The sequence below is a fragment of the Orycteropus afer genome, unplaced genomic scaffold (genome assembly GCF_000298275.1).
Source record: "Orycteropus afer afer isolate SDZICR_OR568_19922 unplaced genomic scaffold, OryAfe1.0 scaffold00061, whole genome shotgun sequence".
Taxonomy (NCBI): domain Eukaryota; kingdom Metazoa; phylum Chordata; class Mammalia; order Tubulidentata; family Orycteropodidae; genus Orycteropus; species Orycteropus afer.
Genome location: NW_006921648.1, coordinates 2,567,720 through 2,587,958, shown reverse-complemented (window position 1 = coordinate 2,587,958; position 20,239 = coordinate 2,567,720). Strand labels below are relative to the sequence as shown.

At 53.5% G+C, this 20,239-nt stretch overlaps 1 protein-coding gene across 1 annotated transcript in view; it reads left to right on the top strand.

Moving 5' to 3' along the window:
• LOC103195935 (CREB binding protein) overlaps window positions 1-20,239 on the top strand; it is a 105,261-nt gene that overhangs the window by 45,553 nt on the left and 39,469 nt on the right. The window contains exons 4-12 of the mRNA XM_007939577.2: window positions 3,130-3,370; window positions 4,633-4,746; window positions 12,283-12,525; window positions 14,153-14,252; window positions 14,568-14,714; window positions 16,735-16,852; window positions 17,329-17,500; window positions 17,744-17,788; window positions 19,838-19,962. Of these exons, the coding sequence (XP_007937768.2) occupies window positions 3,130-3,370; window positions 4,633-4,746; window positions 12,283-12,525; window positions 14,153-14,252; window positions 14,568-14,714; window positions 16,735-16,852; window positions 17,329-17,500; window positions 17,744-17,788; window positions 19,838-19,962 (1,305 nt within the window). The remainder of the gene's footprint in view (window positions 1-3,129; window positions 3,371-4,632; window positions 4,747-12,282; window positions 12,526-14,152; window positions 14,253-14,567; window positions 14,715-16,734; window positions 16,853-17,328; window positions 17,501-17,743; window positions 17,789-19,837; window positions 19,963-20,239) is intronic.

Below are 20,239 nucleotides of genomic sequence, written 5' to 3'. Positions count from 1 at the left end.
GAAATATTTTTCAGTTATAAAAATAGTAGGTGTTGTGAACCAATCAGACACTATGCAGTTTGTAAAGTAAAAGCGGAGTGACACCTCCCCGTCCACGCACGTGCACACACCCTCACCCCTCCTCGAACTCACCTATCTGGTCTCAAAGGTTCTGCTGAGAATGCGTTCAGACACAAGAGTAACGAGGGAAATACGAGGGGTTTTTATAGGCCTCTTCTGCCGCCTGCTTTTGTGTTTTTTTCCCTTAACATAGTATGGGCCACTTTTCTTAAAGTTTAAAGGGTCTGCCTTTTTATTTTTCTTGGCCTCAAATAACAACCATCGTGTCATACCTCACGGTTTTTGTGGGTCAGAACTGAGGTAGGGCTTGCCTGGGCCGTCCTGTTCCATGTGCTTGGACTGCGGCCATGGGGAAGGCCAGACACAGGGACGGAAGTGACTTCTTTTGGCCCAGGTCACTGTTGACTCAGTGTTACCCTCCCCCAGGCTGCATCGAGGCACCTGGCAACAAGGCCGAGAGGTGGTTCAGCCGCAGCCTCACCTTTGCTGCGCTCGCGGTCCAGGCTTCACGCGCCCTGTGACCTGCCGCGTGGAGTCCAAGGTCTGTTAGAAACAGCGCACAGGAGCACACGAGAAGCAGTGATTCTGCTGACTGCTCGTAATGTGATTGTAAAGAAAGGACTTTCACGAGGTTTATCTTTGTGCACAGAGCATTTCTGTATGTTAAGAGTCCAGCAAACTGGCTTGGTCTCTTCAACGAGTCAGAGTTGCAGGAGATGGGGTGCGAGGCTGGAGAAGAGGGGCGTCCCCCAAGCTCCGGTCAGCCGGATACAGTCCTTCGTGGGTTCTGAGTTGAGCGGCCCGCAATCAAAGCTTTCAGGCAAGAGGGGGACCTTGCTCCGTGCAGACGAGGTGTAAACGGACGGAAGTGGTCACGTTGCTGGGTGTGTGCCTGCTCTCCTCGCGTGTCATCAGCACAGAAGTACTTACTTTTCTCAAATTCTTCCGCGTTGCTGCTCCTCTTGGTTGCTGGCTGGACCTTCTAAATCCGTGGGATGCTGATCTGGGCAGAGACTTTCACGGTGGCACTAAATGCTGACTGACAGAAGTACGGTGAGAGCAGACACCAGGAGCGGCCTGGGAAGGTGTGAAGGCCCTCTTCATCAGGGGGGTGGGGAGATGGAGGACCCCCCTCGGGGGATGGTCTGGCATCACGAGTCACGAGGATTGAGGAGGGGCCTGTCTTCCGACTCACTATCTCCACGTCTCAAATCCAGCCCCAGAAGACGAGCAGAGACGCAACTGTCAGGTGTCCTGTTTCCTGGAACTGCATCTGAAGTTGTGATGACAGTGGCATCCGAATGGGAACAGCGCCAACGCCCAGCAGCGGGAGGTGGGGAGATGCCCACCTGAGCCAGGGCGCCTCCTGCTCCACCCCTGCCGGAGACAGCGCAGGGGGTGGGTCAGGCCGAGCACGGCAGAGTGGGGTGCGGGGCTCTGTGGCTCGGACGTGTGCGGGCAGGAGGAAGCGTGGCAGAACTTCACCTCCGCAGGGGCCGCCTGGCAGCCAGCAGTCCAGGAGCCGTGCCCCCTCGCCCCCACCTCTGTGCTGCTGCCCAGACTTCTTCCTGCCGCGTGCAGCCATGTGCTGCCGCGTGCGGCCGTGTGCGCGTGTTCCTCTTGCAGCCAGACGGGAGACGTCAGGGCAGGTGGCTGCTTCTCCCTGGCTTCCGGTGCTGCCCTCGCATCAGGACCCCCGGGGTCAGGGGCCGTGCGCCAGCTCAGGCTCCCAGTCGGTGGACTGCTGAGTGGAGCCAGCAGCCTCTCTGTCCACATGTCTTGTGAGTTAATGGGGAGAAAATCGGACAGGAAACTGCTTTTTTAAAACAAGCCTGTGATTCTTGAAGAAATACTTTGTTTCTTTACCTCCTAATTATGAGTTTGGACTTTCGATTCTTAATTTTAAAAAAAAGCCTACTGGCCTTGTCCTTGTGGGGGAGGTAATAAATGGTATGAGATTGAGCTGGGAGCCTGAGAGCACCCTGTAGGGACGGGGCGGTCCCTGCACTCTGCGGTCAGTTTGTAGCATGGCAGGGCTGCTCCAAGTCTCCTGTAAGGTGAGTTTCCCTGAAGGACGCTGGTAGTTGGGGTCTCAGCAGACTCTGTAGGACACCTCTCCCCTTCCCTTTCCTCCTTTTCCTCTGAGAGATGTGCTTGGTATGGCCTGTTGTTGGGAACAGATGAAAGCTCACTAAACGTTTCCATATCGTTGGCAGGTCATCAAAAACTGTTTAGAAAACTTACTGTTAAACATCCAAGTGGAAGTTTTTAAAAAAAAAAAAAAAATTTATTTTTGCAGTGTTTCCTCCCCTCCCCCCTTACCCGGGTAACCAACAAAGAATGTTTCCTTCCATTATATATAGCTTTCCTTGACTTTTTACAATAATGAACTAATACTATATTTGTCCTTCTGTGATTGACTTACTCACTCAGCATAATGTCCTTAAGTGTTTTGCAGATTCTGTGTTATTCTTTAGGGTTGCATAGTATTCCGTTGTGTGTATGTACCATAGTTTGTTTACCCATTCTTCTGTTGTTGGGCACTGAGGTTGTTTCTCCCTTTTTGCTGTTATAAATAGTGCTGTGATGAACATGGGGGTGCATATATCTGTTCTTGTCCTGGCTCTCACTTCTTTAGGACATATACCTAGTAATGGGATTGCTGGTCAAAGTAAGTTTTAATGTCAAGAAAGCATTCAGAAAAGGGAACAAAAAAAAAACCTGGCCATCGTGCTAATCGGGAGATGAAGAGTGCACTTCCGGAGACATGACAACCACCGTCAGGTCACACCGTGCCTGCCGTTCTCCGGCCCGTGGTTGTGAACATAGTCTGGAGGCCCTTCCGCTGGTGCTTGCCGCGTGGAGTGTGGAGTTGCAGCGCGTCAGGCCAGGGCCGTCTTCTTAATGAGGCTGAAGTGTGTGAACTTGCCGCCGTTGGGGCCACTGGGACCTCCACAGATGGTCCAGCCTGGCGTTCACAGGCTGTCCCTGCAGTTGTGTGTGTGGTGCGAGCTGGTTCTTAACTACTGTGGTGGAGAGAAGCGTCATTTCTTGTTTCTTTTCTTTCAGTCTCAGATGCAGACGTCGGTGGGGATTGTACCAACACAGGCTATTGCGACGGGCCCCACTGCCGACCCGGAGAAGCGCAAGCTGATCCAGCAGCAGCTGGTTCTCCTGCTCCACGCCCACAAGTGTCAGCGGCGAGAGCAAGCCAACGGCGAGGTCCGGGCCTGCTCCCTCCCCCACTGCCGGACCATGAAAAACGTTCTGAATCACATGACTCATTGCCAGGCCGGGAAAGCCTGTCAAGGTGGGTGCCGTCGGCTGGAGTCCCGGTGCAGGAGTTGGGCTGGAATGGGTCCTTACCGTTGCTCAGCAGCCCGCTTGTCGATAGAACAGCAGCACCCCCCGCTGCCTGCCTTCCTGCAGTGGCCGAGAACACGTCGCTCCCAGGTCCACACATGGAGCGCTCACCTACTGTCGGGAAGGGCGGTTGGGTTTATGACGTTCTGTGGACTGAGACTGGACGAGGTGTGCCCGGGGTTTGTTCTTTTTCTTCTTCTTCTTCTCTGTCACGGAAGACCTCTGTCACTTCTTGGACACTGTCTTCGTCACAAATACCAACATCACGTTTTCTCTCTAGCCACATAGGGCACACGCACCCATGCGCCCCTCCCGAACTCAGAGCATCTGTCTTGCAGCTGTTTCCTGTATTCTGACTCCCGGGGCCCTGCCTCAGCTCCCCCGTTTTCTCTTGAGGCTCACCACAGGACAGTGAAGTTGTCCTGCTGGCCGGCCAGCCGCTTGGTGGCGGCCAGGAGCCATACAGGCCGGGCGTCATCCTGCCTCCTTCATGCCCTGTCTTCCGGCAGACGGTTCAGCTCTACCGGAGGGATGTTTCTTTCTGATCCAAAGTGGTGCTTTCCCTTAATCCTCGTCCTCTTTCCTCCTTTCTTACTCATGCTACGCCCTGGGACACCCTCCCTGTCTTCCCTCTCCCCGTCTGTGACATTTGGATCTTGGTGGAGAAGCAGGGGGCAAGGTTAGACCTTGAGAAGGAAAAGGCAACGCGGTGGGACTGAAATGGAGCCAGAGATGAGGATGAGCAGGTTCGGTTGCTGAACCTGGAGACGCTTTCCGCAGTGTTGGCCGCCTTCAGTCTCCAGACTTCCCGTTTGCTCCTCTGTCGCTAGCTCTCCAACTGCAGTGTTCAGGTGGCTTTCCTCTCGAAACGCCACTTCCCGTTTTCTCTTCAGTGGTGGCGTTACAGAGCTGTTACCTGTTCTGTCTTGTACTGCACTTGCTCTGTAGTTCAGGTTTAGCAGTTTTTGCTTTGTTTTGTTTTTGTTCTGGGGCTGAACCTCGACCACCCATCATTCATACATTACTTCGGTGGGAAGTCTGTGCTGGAATTCTCCATAGTCGACTTTCAAACCTTTTGCAAAACCGCCTGCACTGTTATGGTTACACTTGTTACCGTTGTTTATGGACCCTGGCATTATAATTTAGGTATAATGGGAAGTGTGACGATTTGGATGGAAAAATAACATCTCGTTGTTTTTCTGGTCATAGTTGCCCATTGTGCATCTTCACGACAAATCATCTCTCATTGGAAGAACTGCACACGACATGACTGTCCTGTTTGCCTCCCTTTGAAAAATGCCAGTGACAAGCGAAACCAACAAAGTAAGTGAGCATTGGGGGTAGAGAAGTCTGGAGATGAGAAAATGAGCTGTTTCTAAAGAGAGTACAGCGGAGCAGATAGGAAGCAGGGCAGGGCCCTCACTGCCAAGGGTGGCGGCCAGCGAGGGGATGCGAGGTGGAGACGCACAGGACGTGGGTTCAAGCTAAAGCTGGTAGACTTGTTCTCCGAGGACTGGAATGACGGGATAGCAGTAGAATACTGCCTTTTCCCTCTACTGCCCTGCCCCTGCCCCGCACGCCACGCATGTGCACTTGAATTCAGTAGCCGTGGAGCAGTAAGAAAAAGGAAAGCCCCTGATCAAAAAGCCACGGTGAAGATTCTCTGTGTTCCTTTATAAATACTTAGTACATGAGGATTTGAATGCAGGGTCACTACTGTTGGTGCTCTTAGCTGCCTTGAGGCAGACCCTGACACATGACAGAGCCGTGCACAACAGAAATGGCCCATGGTTCAGGCCAGTGTTGTCCCCGTGGTGGTGTTGTGATAGGGATCACAGTTTTCACTGGCCGACTTTTGAGTCACTGTTGTGCCAGGATCTTAAGAGGGAAAACACAAGGACTCTTGTTTGGAACTGGAGATCCTTTATCGTAACGTCAGTTTTGAAAGATGTTACTGGAGAACCCGTTAGGTTAGGCTAGGCTCCGCTTCTGCAGGCCACCGTCTGTGGAGGCCCTGCCACTCAGCCACGTGGCTCCCAGCCCTGTTTGTGTAACCGATGCCCAGCTTCACGTTGGGAGTCTTGGCCCCAGGACTGGCCACATCCTGATCCCTCCCGTCGATTGCTGTCATTCGAGGCCGTTGTGTCACCCCTGGCACAGGCAGTGAAGCAGCACCCTGCCAGTCGGGAGACCTGAGTGGTGACTGCAGGCCACCCGCCCTTCCTAGGCACCGGAGCTGAGTGGAGAGTAGCAGGGAGGGTGGACGTCGCTTCCTGTTCTGCCCTCTTCCCGTGGTTTCTGAGAGGAAGCTCGGCTCCTGGTATGCCCTGCAAGCGCCCTCGACCTGTCGCTCTCTCGCCCGACTGCTCCCAAGCAGCTCTTCCAGCACAGCTTGGTCTTTGTCTCGTTGGTGCCGTCCCTCCGCCCCACGCTGTTTGCATTGTAAGCGTTCATCACGTTCGTTCTTCTTGCTCATCTTCCTCGGGCCCTGTTGCCGGCCTGGAGAAAACGTGCTGCTTATCTTTCTGGTTGTTTCTGAGAGGCACGGTCATCCCCAGCACCCTTGGTGTGTGCCTGGGACACCGCGCGAGGGCTCACCCCACGCAGGCGCGTTTCACTTCAAGTAGAGTCCTGATCACAGAGGGGAAGGGTTCAGGGGGTGGGCCTGTCACCGCCCTGCCCACCAAAGCACTTGTTCCTAAGGGTCCTTTAAAAGCCGTTTCCTAAATCAGTTGAGTTCTTTTTGTAATTCGTATGTGATTTTTCAGGCCATCTCTTGCGTAAAGTGAAGCTCTAGGAGTTTGGGGCTTCAGAACCCAACAGTTGGGCGGTTGGCCCAGTGGAATGCAGTTTCTCTCCTCCAAGCTGGTGTAAAACCCGGAGGCTTGTGTACTGCGAGGGTTTTGCGCTCTCGTTAGAATGCGTTTCGGTCTCAGGCTTCGGAAGCACTGAGGTGCTCATTGTGTGGTTGGAGTTGTGCGGTAGGAGCTGCGTGAGTGTACCGTGTTGAGGCAACGATGAGCAAGCACTTCGTTGTAGTTGGGGGCGGTGGCCCATCTAGCATTTCCTGTGGTGTCCTGTACGCTGCCAGGCAATCCTGACCTTCATGTTTGTCTCATTTGTTAAGAAACACTTACGTGGTTTTAATTTTAAAAAAGGAAAAGAAACTTATGTGCTTATGTGGGTTGTTTTTTGTTTTCTTTTTTTTCTAACATCCTTGTAACTGCCCTAATGTGAAAATTGCCTTGGAGCACACGCTCTCAAGTGGTACACCACAGTTTCTCTGTTAGTCATAGCGTCAGGTGTAAGCTGGGTGATTGTGCTGTGCACAGTCGTGGAGAAGATTTAGATGGTCTTTGTTCAGGGGTTTGTCATCTGTCGTGAAAGGTGATGAGCATGGGCTTGGAACCTGTGAAGTCCTCCAGCGTTGCATCGCAGCTTGGAGTGTGTTCTTAGGCCCCAGCACCACAGCCTCATGAGTCGAGTGGTTCGTGGTGAGTGAGGACGTTTTGGCAATAGTGACTCGGTGAAGTTCTGTTGTTTCTCTGAAAGCAGACTGTGTGGGTGATGTGCTAACTGTGGGCCTCAGGGCAGGGCATGTGGCTCCTCCCCCCAGAAGCCTAAGTTCAGGTACTGGAGACACACACACACATGAAAGATGGCAGATGATGGTGGCACGCAGAGGAGCGGGTGGAGGCTGTGTGTGCGTGTTAAAGATGGCGGGATGGTGGTGACACACAGAAGCGGGTGCAGACGGGGTGTGCACGTCACAGACGGTGGGGGGACACAGGAGTGGGTGGAGACTGTGTAGCTGTGAAAAATGGCAGACACAGAAGAGCGGGTGCTGACAGTACACACGTTAAAGATGGCAGCATGGTGGTGACATAGGACTGAGGTAGAGCCAGAGCACACGTGTTAAAGATGGTGGGATATAGGTGACACGGAGCAGCAGGTGGAGACTGGTCAGAACCACTGGCTGTCCTTGAAGACTGTTGCCCAGGGAAGGGGATTTGGTGGAGCCTGCTTTTAGAGAAAATGACGGTGGAAGGACGTTCTCGACAGCAGGGACCGTCAGCCCAGCTCGTGGCCTGTGAAGGAACGGAGACAGCCAGACTCGAGGTCCGTGTGCAAGGGAGGTGCTCAGAGGTGGCTGGGGACCTGGGACAGGCTGCTGAGAGCCACCTGTGCCGTGGAGAGTGCACCCAGGTGCCCCGGGCTGCGCTTTCTGGGAGCAGTCCGGATGCCGACGCATCCCCCAGTCTGGAGCTTTCGTTGTTGTCTCTCTGACAGGCCTGCCAGAGTCACCCTGGGCTAGTCTGGTGTTCTTCCTACGAAACCCAGACCCAGTGGGCTCCCTTGGTGGGCCTCTGTGGAGGGTCTGTAAATCCCCGATGGGAAGCTGTCCTCCCCTGTGGCTGTATTCCATGCTAACTGAGTGACTGGGATTCCTTAGCTGTACCTCAGGGTGTCTGCTGCCAGTAGGTTCCAGCGCTCACAGCGGCACAGGGACTGTGTGGGCGCGTCACCGGGCCTCACCGAGGAGGTGCTTGCTTCTTAAGGCACCGTCCTCAGACCCGCTTTCTGGGCCTTTCCACATTAGAAGCCTGGACACTTGGGCCCCGTGGAGGCCTGCTGAACCTCGGGTCTGCCTGCACCCAGACTCCCAGGATTGGTACTTGTATGGGACAGCTTGTGTCAAAGTGCAGTGTTGCGAAGGGTTGAGGTCATCTGGCCATGGATTCCCAGCTCCAAATCCCACGAGGAGCTTGAAGTGTGGGTGGCAGCATCCACTGCAGCCCAGCGCCACCCCAACCTGCACTGCCCCCTGTGGCCCCGAGTCCATTCCGACCCACCGCAACCCACGTGTGCAGAGCAGACCTGCTCCACAGGGTTTCACGGCCGTGACCTTTCAGACGCAGGTGACCAGGGCTGTCCTCCAAGGGCCTCTGAGTGGATTTGAACCAGTCCTTCAGCCGTTAGGCGAGAGCTTGGCCATCTGCACCACAGCCTTAGGCTCACGCCCTCCGACGGTGTTGGAAGTTGGCAGTCCTCCAGCCTGCTGCCTGAACATCGTTGACTTGGTGTTCCCAGCTTGGCCTGGACCTTTGTCCTGTTCTGAGGTCCCTCTAATGGTTTAAAAGGCCTTCATTAAACTGAGCCAGAATCTGCCTCCCTGACACGTCTCCAGCCACGGAACAGCCTCTCTGGGTGTCCTTCAGTGTGGGCACGGTGGGCTCTGGGTGCCACTGGAGAGCTCTCGAGAGGCTTCCAGGTGCTCTGGCGGCGGGGTGGGCACGGGGCTGGGGCCTCACTGGCTATAAGGAGGGTAATACGGTATCGCCCTCTCAAACCTCGTGGTCTCTGAAGAAATCTTTCTGTTGGAGAGCTTGTTCTAGATTGGTCATCTGCGAAGGGAACCCGTGACTAGGACACGGCATCGGTGGACACTGTGGAAGGGAGCATGTTCCAATGCACACAGACTGCTGAGGACAGTCTAGGGACTTGGTGTTGGTGGATGCTATGGAAGGGAGCGTTGTGTGCACGCCCGTGACCTGCTAGTGTCAGTGAATGCGGTGGAAGGGAGCATGAGCTGGGCACATGGCCTGCTAAGGACAGGCTAGCACTGTGTTTTGCAGTAGTGACCGAGTGGTGGCTCTGCTAGCTGCTTGGTTGGCTTTGTGCCATCACTCCCTTCCCCAGAGAACTTTAAAAGTGTGGTGCCATGTTTTTATTGCACTTCCCCGTTGAGCCGCATCTCTTGAGAATGGCCGGGCACTAAGGTTTTCTAGTTAACTGAAGATGGCAGTTAGCAGTGTGTGTATGTGGGACCTGTCAGCAGAGCAGTCTGCAGGTGGGGTCACCACCTGTGTGATAGGTTAGTGCTTGAAGAGCTCTCTCTGACGCTCTGCTTTTGTGGGTCCTGGGCTCTACAGTGGAAGGGAGGGTGTTGGGGGTCGCAACTGTGCTGAGAGCAGAAATGGCAGCCCGTGTGACAGCCTGAGGGCGGGTCGGGCAGGACCAGCGAGTGCCTGCAGGCACTGGGAGGGCAGGGAAGATGGGGAAGTGGAGAGGGCAAGAGGTTTTGTGGAAAATCGACTTACTGTATTTTTATGCAGAGTGTTGTATGGGTTTTTGCAAACTGCACAAAGCCCTTGCAAGGTACGCGTGCCCTGTGTGGACGCATTACATGCAGAAGTGCACGTGTAGTGGGCCTTGTTCTCAGTGATGGCAGATGAGTGAAGCTTTGCTGCATGAGCATCACTTTGATTTCAACAAGGGCTCCAGTGGCGCCAAGATTAAGGTACTCGGCTGCTAACCAGAAGGCTGTTGGTTAGAACCTACCAGCCACTCCATGGAAGAAAGACGAAGCAATCTGTTCCCGTAAAGACTGACAGCCTTGGAAATCCTACAGAGTAGTTTTCTGTCCTGCAGTGTCACTGTGAGTCAGAGTTGACTCGATGGCAGTGGGTTATTGATTTTCAAGTCCAAAGGCACACAACAGTTTGCAGTGCTGGGAGGGAGGGTCTTCCGGCTTTCAGCCATGGGGTGGACCAGCACCACAATACCCGTGAAATCCCCCAAGCTCTGTGATGAGGTTAGGGTCAGGCACCATGGCCCAATAGAGGTGGGCTCCCACTGAGCCCACCCCGAGGGGACACATGGGGAGAGTGGGGTGAGTGGGACTTTTCTCTGAGGCAGGACCTGCAGCTTCTCGTTTGTTAGGTGGCTGGCTGTTTGGCGCATTTATTGTCTCTCCTGACAGACCCTGATCTCTGTGAGACTAGAGCCTGTGTTTGCTCAACCTGACACCCCAGAACCTTCACCCTAGAGACTCCCCTTCCAGTCAGCCATTCCCCCGTAGTTGGTCCCCAGGCTCCTTTGCCCTTCCCCACTGGTGTCCTTTGCTGGCATCCTACGGGCATCACATGGGGCCGTTCTGAAATATGAGAGACCTGGTTTGTTGGCGACTTGCTCTCCTGGCTTCTGAAGCTTTAGAAACATTGGGTTTTAAGTGCTGACCAGTCTTCTTATAGGTGTGTATTTTCTTTAAGATAAAAAGTACAGAAAGCTTTTTGGAAGACACGTAATTTGAATATAAGCATAGAATGTACTGTGACCCCGTCAGCAGCAGGTGCGACCTTGGGCTCGGGAATGGCATTCATCCCAAGACGGGGCATTGTGGCCAAATGGGCGGCATCGTGGGGAGGGCAGGTAACAGTGGAAGACAGACGGAAGACGACCCTGCCCACACTCGGCAGTGGCATCTTTACCTGAAACAGCAGGCCACAAAGAGGCCATTTGTCCCTTAACTTCGTCCCTGCGATTGGTCACTCTGGGTGTCAGGTGGAGTCGCGAACTGCCCCTCTTCACAGTGCACACAGTGATGGCAGCAAGCAGGTCCCAGCTTCTCCTTCCCTCTTCCGTTCCAGCCCTCTGGGGAATCCTGGCTGGCCGTGCCACCTGTGCGTCTGATGGGCAGGCATGTCTTCAAGTTTAACTATTGGAAAAATCCTTGTAAAGGGATAGTCTGTGATTTATTTCAGCTACACGCTTGTCCTAGGCTGTGTCTTGGGAATAGCTTTCATTTCTAATAATGAGATGCTTGGGGTGTAGTTGTGTCTAATGGGCGTTAATGAGATTGAGATCAGAATATCCTTACCAGAAAAGTTAATGGTGTGGGATGTGTAATTACCAAGCATGTTTTTAAAAAACACATTTTGGGTTAATTAAGTTGCAGTGTTAAGTCTTCGAGTTGCTTGTATCAACAGTTGTGTGGATGGTTGTGTGTGAGCACCATCACCCATGATGGCATGAAGCGGAAAGAAAGGCTTTGTGAGGGGCTAATGTTCAAGGAAGTTGGAAGGAAAGGAATTCTTAAGAGTTAGAACAAGTGGCACGCTCTAAAACTTCTGCTGTCAGAAGCATGCTTACCACGTCCCAACCGTGCATGAGGCTCGTGCGAGTGGGTACACTGAACATGAAGTGACTGAGGATTTACAGGTTTGGGGTTGCCCCTCGGTTGACTCTGAAGCCCTTGGGCTCAAAGTGTTTTCTTTCATCTCCTGAGGTAGCCAGAGGGAGAGTGCCCTCATTGTGCACCAGTGGGCCTCTGCCGAGCCGGTTCCTGCGTTTGTGAGATGCACCTGGAGATGTAAAACCGTGGGGACGCGCCAGGCCTCATCCATCCATCACCTCAGCCAGGGCAGGCAGTCCCCCGTAACTGGACAGAGCAGCATGGCGCCCTCCTGTGCGGGAAGCCCGGAGGGGGTGGTCATTGTCAGTCCCATCGCTGCATGTAGGTTTCAAGGAAAACGGTTTTGTCGTTTGGAAGATCAGTTCATAGACTTATTAATAAGTAGTGGAAGTGACCAGCTGGGGTCTCAGCTCTGCTCCGTCTGTCAATCTCTCTACTCCTGTGCAGGTGGGCAGTGACGGGGTGAGGACGAGGCAGTACCAGGATGTCCTTAGTTCATCTCAGAGGGGCCGCGGCCCCAGAGAGTAAAGTAAAAGCCAGGAACCCTGTCCCTCGTCACACCTGGCACTCTGCTGGGACAGCCGCTTCGTGAGTGTGTGGGCTCTGATGTACGTGAGCTCTGAAGGGGTCCCGGTGATTTGAGGCTCTGCTGCTTCCTGGCACACAAGCTGCAGTGGGTGAGCTTTGTGCTCCTCGGCAGGTGAAATGGGACAGTGGGACTCTGTCTCCGTGGAAGCAGGCTTCCTCCTGGCACCGGGCAGCCTCGGAATGCTCGAGGACAGACTCCGCTGGTAAAACTGCATCTGCTCTGCAGTCATTTTTATGTCATTTGTGGGCTTCTCCCGGTCACTCACTTTTGTTTCTCTGTCTCTTTGTTGTTGTAGCCATCCTGGGGTCTCCAGCTAGTGGAATTCAAAATGCGATTGGCTCTGTCGGCACGGGCCAGCAGAGTGCCACTTCTCTAAGTAACCCAAACCCCATAGACCCCAGCTCCATGCAGCGGGCCTACGCCGCCCTCGGACTGCCGTACATCAACCAGCCCCAGCCGCAGCTGCAGCCCCAGGTGCCCGGCCAGCAGCCAGCACAGCCTCAGACGCACCAGCAGATGAGGACGGTCAACCCCTTGGGTAGGTGAAGCCAAGTGCACGAGCCTCCTTGGTGCGGACGCAGCGCCCGGATGCCAGCCGTGCTGGACCCCACGGCCCGTTGCAGCTGCTTGTGCTTCATAGTCAGAGTCGTCGGCCTTTCTCTTTCAAGTGGCCGTGATTCAGACCTTCCAGGAAAAGCCAGCGAGTCTCACGTGAGGAGATAGCACATGCTTGTCCAATGAGGGACCCGTGAGGGTGCGGCTGTCCGCCTGTCTGCCATGTGGCCTCTGGTGGGCCGTTTGCACAGCGTTTCCCACGGCTTAGTGCAGACTTCGAGGCGAAGGCTCCCTGGGGCCCGGCACTGAGGCACAACAGGCTGGTCACTGGGGGCAGATGGACAGGCAGTCTCCTGCCTCCTAGCCTGCCGTGGCCGTGACCACCTGGACGGGGCAGCCTAACAGGGCTCAGAAAACGCCCTGGCCCTGGCTTCCAGATGTGTCATTGCAACCCGCCATCTGCCGTCTACACAGTTGGCTCACAAGTCTTCCCCCAGTCTCCACAAGTCTTCCCTCTCCGCATACTGTTGCCTTAACGGGTTCCTTTAAGCTGCCCGGTCCTTTTAAACTTGTACATAAGCCAGGCAGCAGTGTCCCTGGGGCCATTGATGTGTTGTGCTAGTTTCATTCCTTTCCTAATACAGGCCGACCTCTGAGGGACTGCGGTTCAGCTCCCGACCGTTGTCATAAAGTGACTATGACATTAAAGCGAGTCACATGAATTGTTTGCTTTTCTGGTGCACATGAAAGCGATGCTGGCATTCTGCCCCATAGTCCATGAAGTGGGCAGTCACATGATGAGAAATTATGAACTGTTGTAAGAATGACCAGAATGGAGCAGAAACACAAAGTGAGCATGTGCTGTTGGGAAATTGCCACCAGCAGACATGCTGGGTGCAGGGTTGTCACAAACCTTGCATTTGTTTTAAAAAAAAAAAATCTGTGAAGCACAGTAAACTAGGTCTGCCTGTAGATGTTAGAGGAAGTGGCGGGTTCTTGAACACGATCTGCGAAGAGCACGTCTTGTTTCTCTTGGTGAGCAACACTCCCCTCGGGGCTGTCTGGTTTATACTAACCCAGAGGCCGGCCTGGAGCCCCAAGACCTGAGTTAGGGCCTCACTCCTCCCTTGTGGGGATGCCCTGGGGACGAGACCATTAACTTGGAACCTCAACATTTTCTCCCTAAAATGAAGTCTGTGGACAGATTGGCTTCTGAGGCAGATTTCCTGCTCTTAGCCTCCGGAGTTCTATCTTCCGATGCGCTCACAGGGGTAGGTGGCAGGTCAGCTTGCCTGTCGGCGTATGACAGTAGTGGATCCACGTTCCCATGTTGAAGCTGCGAGTGGTCGTTCTGGAGTTTTCCGCAGCTTTCAAGTGTGCATTGGCTGGCAGCCGGCCCCCGTGGAAATGCCTTATTTTGGTCCCAAGGTAGAGAGGGAAGCAGCCCCCGCTGGCTGAGTCTGTGCACATCTGTCCCCTCTGCCAGACATGTGGCTCCCAGAGCCCCAGCATGTCAAAGTCCCTTGTCCATGTGCTGGTGTGCTGTCTGTCTGCTGTCGTGATACATGTTTTGCCACCGAGGGTTGGTTGATTTCCTTCTTTTCTTAAAGGAGCAAACCCGATGAACATTCCAGCCGGGGGAATGACAACAGATCAGCCACCAAGCTTGATTTCAGAATCGGCTCTTCCAACATCCCTTGCGGCCACCAAGTAAGACCCACGTACAGTGTGCTAGTAGCAACGGTGGCTGGGTGCGAACGTGGTCACTCGCGTTCCCAGGCGCTGTGATCACTTGTGAACATGGCAGAGGAAGTAGTTTCAGCAGGTGGTGGGAGGAGAAGGTTTCTGTTTTGTTAAACCTCCCGTGTAGAGCAGATGACAGATTAAACAGAGTTCAGTTTTCTTATACGTGTGTTGCTGGGCTCTCCTAACTTAAACTTTTTAATTGATGGATGGGAAACTTTACATAAGGGAGTATTTGAGGCACTTCAGTAGGTGGGTGAAGGGTCCTTGTTTCTGCCGTAGCCCGCTGATGAATGATGGCTCAAGTTCTGGGAACATGGGCACCCTCAGCACCATACCTACAGCAGCACCGCCTTCCAGCACTGGCGTTCGGAAAAGCTGGCATGAACACGTCACTCAGGACCTGCGCAGCCATCTTGTGCACAAGCTGTATGTACCACGATCACGTGTGCTGTGAACGTTCTGTAGCTGAAAGTGCTGTAGCGGTTTATAACCTCATGGACGTCTGATTTCACTTCTAAGTCATCTACTGGGCCTGGGGTGACAGTACCCTGTGTGCTGAGGGGAGTCACATGCTTGTTTTAGGGGCTATAGCCCCAACAGACAGCCGGGTCAGGCCGGGCCTTTCAGGCCCCAGTCCCTGGAATGCGTATGACTCTCTGCACTGTAGATGGTGTGGCTGCAGCCGTGTCACAGAGGCAGGGATCCCGATGTGGGCAGGTAGCCTGTGGCTCAGACACCCGGGCAGAACTGGGGTTCGCTAGCACAAGCACTTGCCTTGTTTTGTGACTCAAGATTATGGCTGTGGAGGCCCTGGAGTCGGCAGGATCTGGGCTTGGTAAAGACAGGTGGCTTGGCGTTAACAACATCCAGGGAGTGGCTTTCTTTTTTTTTTTTTTAATTGTGAGTTGGGTGAAAATTTAGAGCAAATTCACTTTCCATAACAGCAGTTCACATACACTTTGTCTCATGACATTGACCGCAATTTACCACAATGCAACAGCTCCCCTTCTACTTCTTGCTGACAATTACCTCTTCCCAGTGTCCATCCCTCCATGCATTCCTGCCCCCTGAGCTGTCTCCCTGTGCATAAGCAGCCCTTCTTTCTCCCGTGATTGTTCTCTCCAAGGAGTGTATTTATCTCAGGTAAATGTTCAACTCATATGCCTGTCTATTGTTTGACTGGAAGCCATAGGCGTGGGTTCAATTCCGGACCTGAAGGGCAGCTAGGGGCCATGGTCTGAGTGGTTTCACCAGGCTCCATTAGACAAGCAAACCTGTCCCCCCCTTGTTATTTTCTCCAAATGATTTTGAGTTTTGTTCCACATTGTTCTCTCTCTCTCTCCAGGATCTCCTACGTAGATCCCCTTCCAAGTGGTTGACAGTAGTAGCCGGGCAACCATCTAGTTCTTCTGGTCTCATAGCTGTAGAGGCTGCAGATCGAATGGTGTGCCAGTCGCTAGGACTAACTTTCCATGACTTTTGGTTTTCTTCATTCTTCTTTGCTCTGGACAAGGAGAGAACCATCATCGTTGCATCTAGATGGCAGCTTGCAAGCTTTTAAGATCCCAGTTGCTACTCGCCACAGTAGAGGGTGGAACAATGTTTTGTGTAGTATGTTATGCCAGTTGAGCTTACTGTCCTCTGCAACTGTGGTCCCAAGCCCACAGGTTCAACTACTCGGTCCCTCTGGGTAGCTGGCTGTGACCAAGCAGTGACTACAGCCTTGCCCTTTGTCAGCTCTACTATACACCTGGGAATTCAGATCATACACATAAACTTATAGGACCATTGTTTGCCAACCTTGTACATGTTCTTGGGTACAGTCCCTGCTTCGTAGACATACCTAATAGTTCAGCCTGTCCACCCTTGTATCCACCCATATACCCATGTTTGCCTTTACTGACAGCACAGTACTGTATGTGCAGAAGGGTTCATCTTTGTTGTCTGTACCTCCCATGTACCTCTCTGTCTTCCTCTTCCTCAGTGCCACCATATTGATCACTCACACATTTGGTACATTGGGGAGTGGCTTTCTTGAGCCAGTGAACTTGTAGGTGGAGTTAGTCAGCTGGATTCCCCTGGGGTTGTTTTCCTTCCTGAGTCTCACAGTGGACTCGGGCACACCGCCGGTCATGCAGGTGGTGCGGGACGGCCAGCGTTTCGTTCTGTTGTGTGCACGGTCGCCACGGGTCAGTCCCTGACTCGACTAAATTGGGCATTTCAGATCCCATCAGTGCTGTGTCCAGGGAGTGGCTTTATTTGCATATACACGGGTATGTGTGTCCACCGGGCAGAGGCAGCGGGGGGACTCTCCACAGTGTGTTGCCACCATAGGTAGACAAGCCGCAGGTTAGTTATTCTCCACACCATGTATGGAACGGGAAGATGCTGTTGTAGTGACTCTCTGACTGCTCTGAGGGGTTGATAAGTGTGTGACTCTTTTCAGTGTCCAGGCCATCTTTCCAACCCCTGACCCGGCTGCCCTGAAGGATCGCCGGATGGAAAACCTGGTAGCCTATGCTAAGAAGGTGGAAGGGGACATGTACGAGTCTGCCAACAGCCGGGTAGGTGCCACACAACAGTCTGGCCTCTACAATGTGAACACGTTCAGCCGCTATGACTGCATCAGTCTTGTTTGTTAACTGGGAACTGGGAAACACCTCACCTTAACCAGTAGAAGACACAAGAAACTCTAAATTTAGATTATTGGGTGATGAACGAGGCATGTAAGATTGCACGACATCCATGGGACGGACTCCTCAGGGTAATGGCTGTGCTCTGTTGCCGTCAGTGGTGAACGTCAGAGGAGTGCTTCCATTGTGGAATGAAACAAATGAGTGTTTGCTACCTGCTGTCTGACAAATCCTGTAAAGTCACTGGGAACCAGCAGGAATTCGGGCCTTTGGTGTCTTAGCTTTGTGTGTGAACACCCACCTTAGGTGGTGCCTGTGATGTAGGAAGCTGATAAGTTTGTGGAAACCTCGGGGACACCGTTCTGTGTGGTCTTCACTGCTTAGTACGGAATGTTACTGCTTTTTAGGATGAATACTATCATTTACTGGCAGAGAAAATCTACAAAATACAGAAAGAACTAGAAGAGAAGCGGAGGTCCCGTTTACATAAGCAAGGCATCTTGGGTAACCAGCCAGCCCTCCCAGCGCCTGGGGCTCAGCCCCCCGGGATTCCACCAGGACAGCCTGTGCGACCTCCGAGTAAGGCCCCATGCCTCCTCCCAGCCCCTCATTGTTTTGCTGTTTTTTCTCTGTGGTTGGGTATGTTCTTACAAGTGGACAGTTGGGATCTCAGGAAGCCCACGCTCTGGAAACCACGTTTGTGGCTGTGTGGTCTGTGTGTGAAGGCTGAGATGCCCTTGGGGGAGGCTGTCCCGTGCTTTGGGGCCTATTACCTGTGCTCTCCTTCTGTTTTAGTGACCAGTTCTTTTCCTGCCGTTGCAGATGGACCCATGCCCCTGCCAGTGAATCGCATGCAGGTCTCACAAGGTACTTAACGATCATGGTGCCTTGCGTTTTCCTTTAATGTCCCTGACGGTAACACCGCTGGTTTGTTTCTTTCTGTTTCTGCATAAGTCAGTTTTTGCTCTTGTCACTTTTGTGTTTTGTTGTATTCTTTTCCGTTGAATTCTGTTCCGTGGGCACACAAGTCAGCTGCACTTGGAGATTAGCAATCCCACAGGGAAGATCTCCAGAGAGAACAGGAGAAAGATGGGGTGGGTTTTCTTTTTCTTTCTTTTTTTTTTTTTTAAATCAGACAGAGGACATCACTCCTAGGAAGAAGCCTCCTCCTCCAAAAACACCCCTGCATTCTTGGTGGAGGGAGGTGCTGTTTCAGAATGTGTGGAGATGGGGAGTGTCCGGGGTGGTGGGGCCTGGGCGCGTGTGTCTGAGCCCAGCCAGGCGTCTGTTTGAAGGGTTGTAGGTGGCGAGTCTGTGTCTTTGGGCCCGAGGGTGCTGCCCAGTGCCGTTCTGGGCTCGTCCTCTCCCTCCTGTGGAGGTTCTGGAGTTTTTGCTTCATTCCAGCCACCATTTTCCTTGTGGGCTCTTAGGATGGCCACATTGCAAAGCTTTTTCAGTCCTGAACAGATGGGGGTTTGAACAGATGGGTGGTGGTAGAGGCGCTGGCCCAGAAGCTTCTCTGGGGCCTTGCTGCTATGCGGGGGGCAGGAGGGAGCTGTTTAGAAGGTTGTGGGGGTCTTTTGTGCACTGCAAAAGACATGGTAGGTGCATGGGAGTTATGGAGAAGACTGGTTTCAGCGACTCGTTTTGACAGACCATAAATGAGGTGGGGAACAGAGCCTTGGGACATAGCCTTTGATCTCCATCACAAGAGACACTGGCTGGGTTGGCTGTTGAGCTAAACACTGAAAGCGATGCTTCGCTGGCCGCCAGCTCTCCTGCCACTCACCAGTGCAGGCCCGTGTAGTGTGGGTTTGCTGTGGGGTGGTTTCTTAGTGTACCTTTCTTTTCCTCTCACTTCGTCAATGAAGTCCTCAAGGACAGAGGGAGACGTTTGGATTACAGGTTTCCAGGAAAGCAGTGCTGGGCTGGTGCTCCATGTCTGAGGTGACATGGAAGCTGGTGCCATGAGAGGCTGGGGCTCTTTGGGTCCCTCATAGCTGCACCATGGTGAACAGCACCTCCCAGGAATGTCATGAGGATCCTGATTAGAACCCAGTGTCCGCCATGTGACAGTCTGGAGCAGGCACTTAGCATGTACTTCGGGTTTATGGAGGTGTGGGACATTAAAGGGACTAGGCACTGGTCCACAGACACTGCGCCAAGATCATGGTGCCTGGCAATGAACGCACAAACAGAAAGCCTGGGGCACCGGGGCAGACTGCCCAGCACGCTCCAGAAGGCGCCAGAGCCTCGGTCAGGTGGTCCCTTGGTGACAGTAGTGTGCTGGTGGCTGATGGTAGAGGGCTGTCCTGGTGCACACATTCTGCCCACCGCTCCTGCTCTTCTCTTCCTTGTCATTTTGCCTCTGAGTCTCTGTGTATCCGAAGGCGGTCCCTTCCCACCCCTTGGCCCCGCCTCTCACCCCTTGGCCCCCGTCTCCTCCTTTCCCCGAGACCTGCCCTGCAGCCTGGCCCTCCACCCGCACCTGGTCTGCCCGTGCCCCTGCCCCTGCTGTCTGTTTGCCTGGCCTTGTAGCCCCCTCTCTTCCTCTGTCCCCGCCACCCTCACCAGCGCGTCGGCACAGTGCCTAAGGCACGTGACTGCTAACCAGAAGGGTGGCGGTTCAAACCCACCAGCCACTCCTCGGAAGGAAGGTTGGGTAATCTACTTCCGTAGTGGTACCACCTCGGAAACCCAAGGGAGGGGTCGTTATGAGTTTAAATCGACTCGACGGCAGTGAGTTTGGCGGGTTTGAGTGGTTTAGGAGGTGTGTGCTTTTCTAGACAATGCAAAGCCTGCTGTGAGCCAGCTCCTCCGATAGGGGGTGAGGTCCTTCGATTTTCATGTTTGCTCACGTGTGCTGTGTGGCTGTGGGTGCTTTTCCCAGTGAGCCATTGTGAGTTCTTTTCACAGGGATGAGTTCGTTTAATTCCATGTCCTTGGGGAACGTGCAATTGCCACAGGCCGCCATGGGACCGCGGGCCGCCTCCCCCATGAACCACTCGGTGCAGATGAACAGCCTGGGCTCAGTCCCTGGGGTAAGTCCTTTGGCCTCCCTCGTCTGCCTGAGGGAACCCGAACTTTGACAAGGACAGTGCTGTAAGCAGTGGAATCCGCACACAGGCAGGCACGTGTCACTTCGTGTCCACGACACGCTTTGTGAAGGAGCCTTCTCTGTGGGACACCATGCTATCCCCAGGTTATCAGTGAGTTCTGAGTCTGTCTTTACGTCAGATTTTACAGTGGAAACAGTTAGGTATAGTTCGTGTCTACTAGCAGTTAGTCAAGTGTTCCTTTCGGTATACAGCATACCTT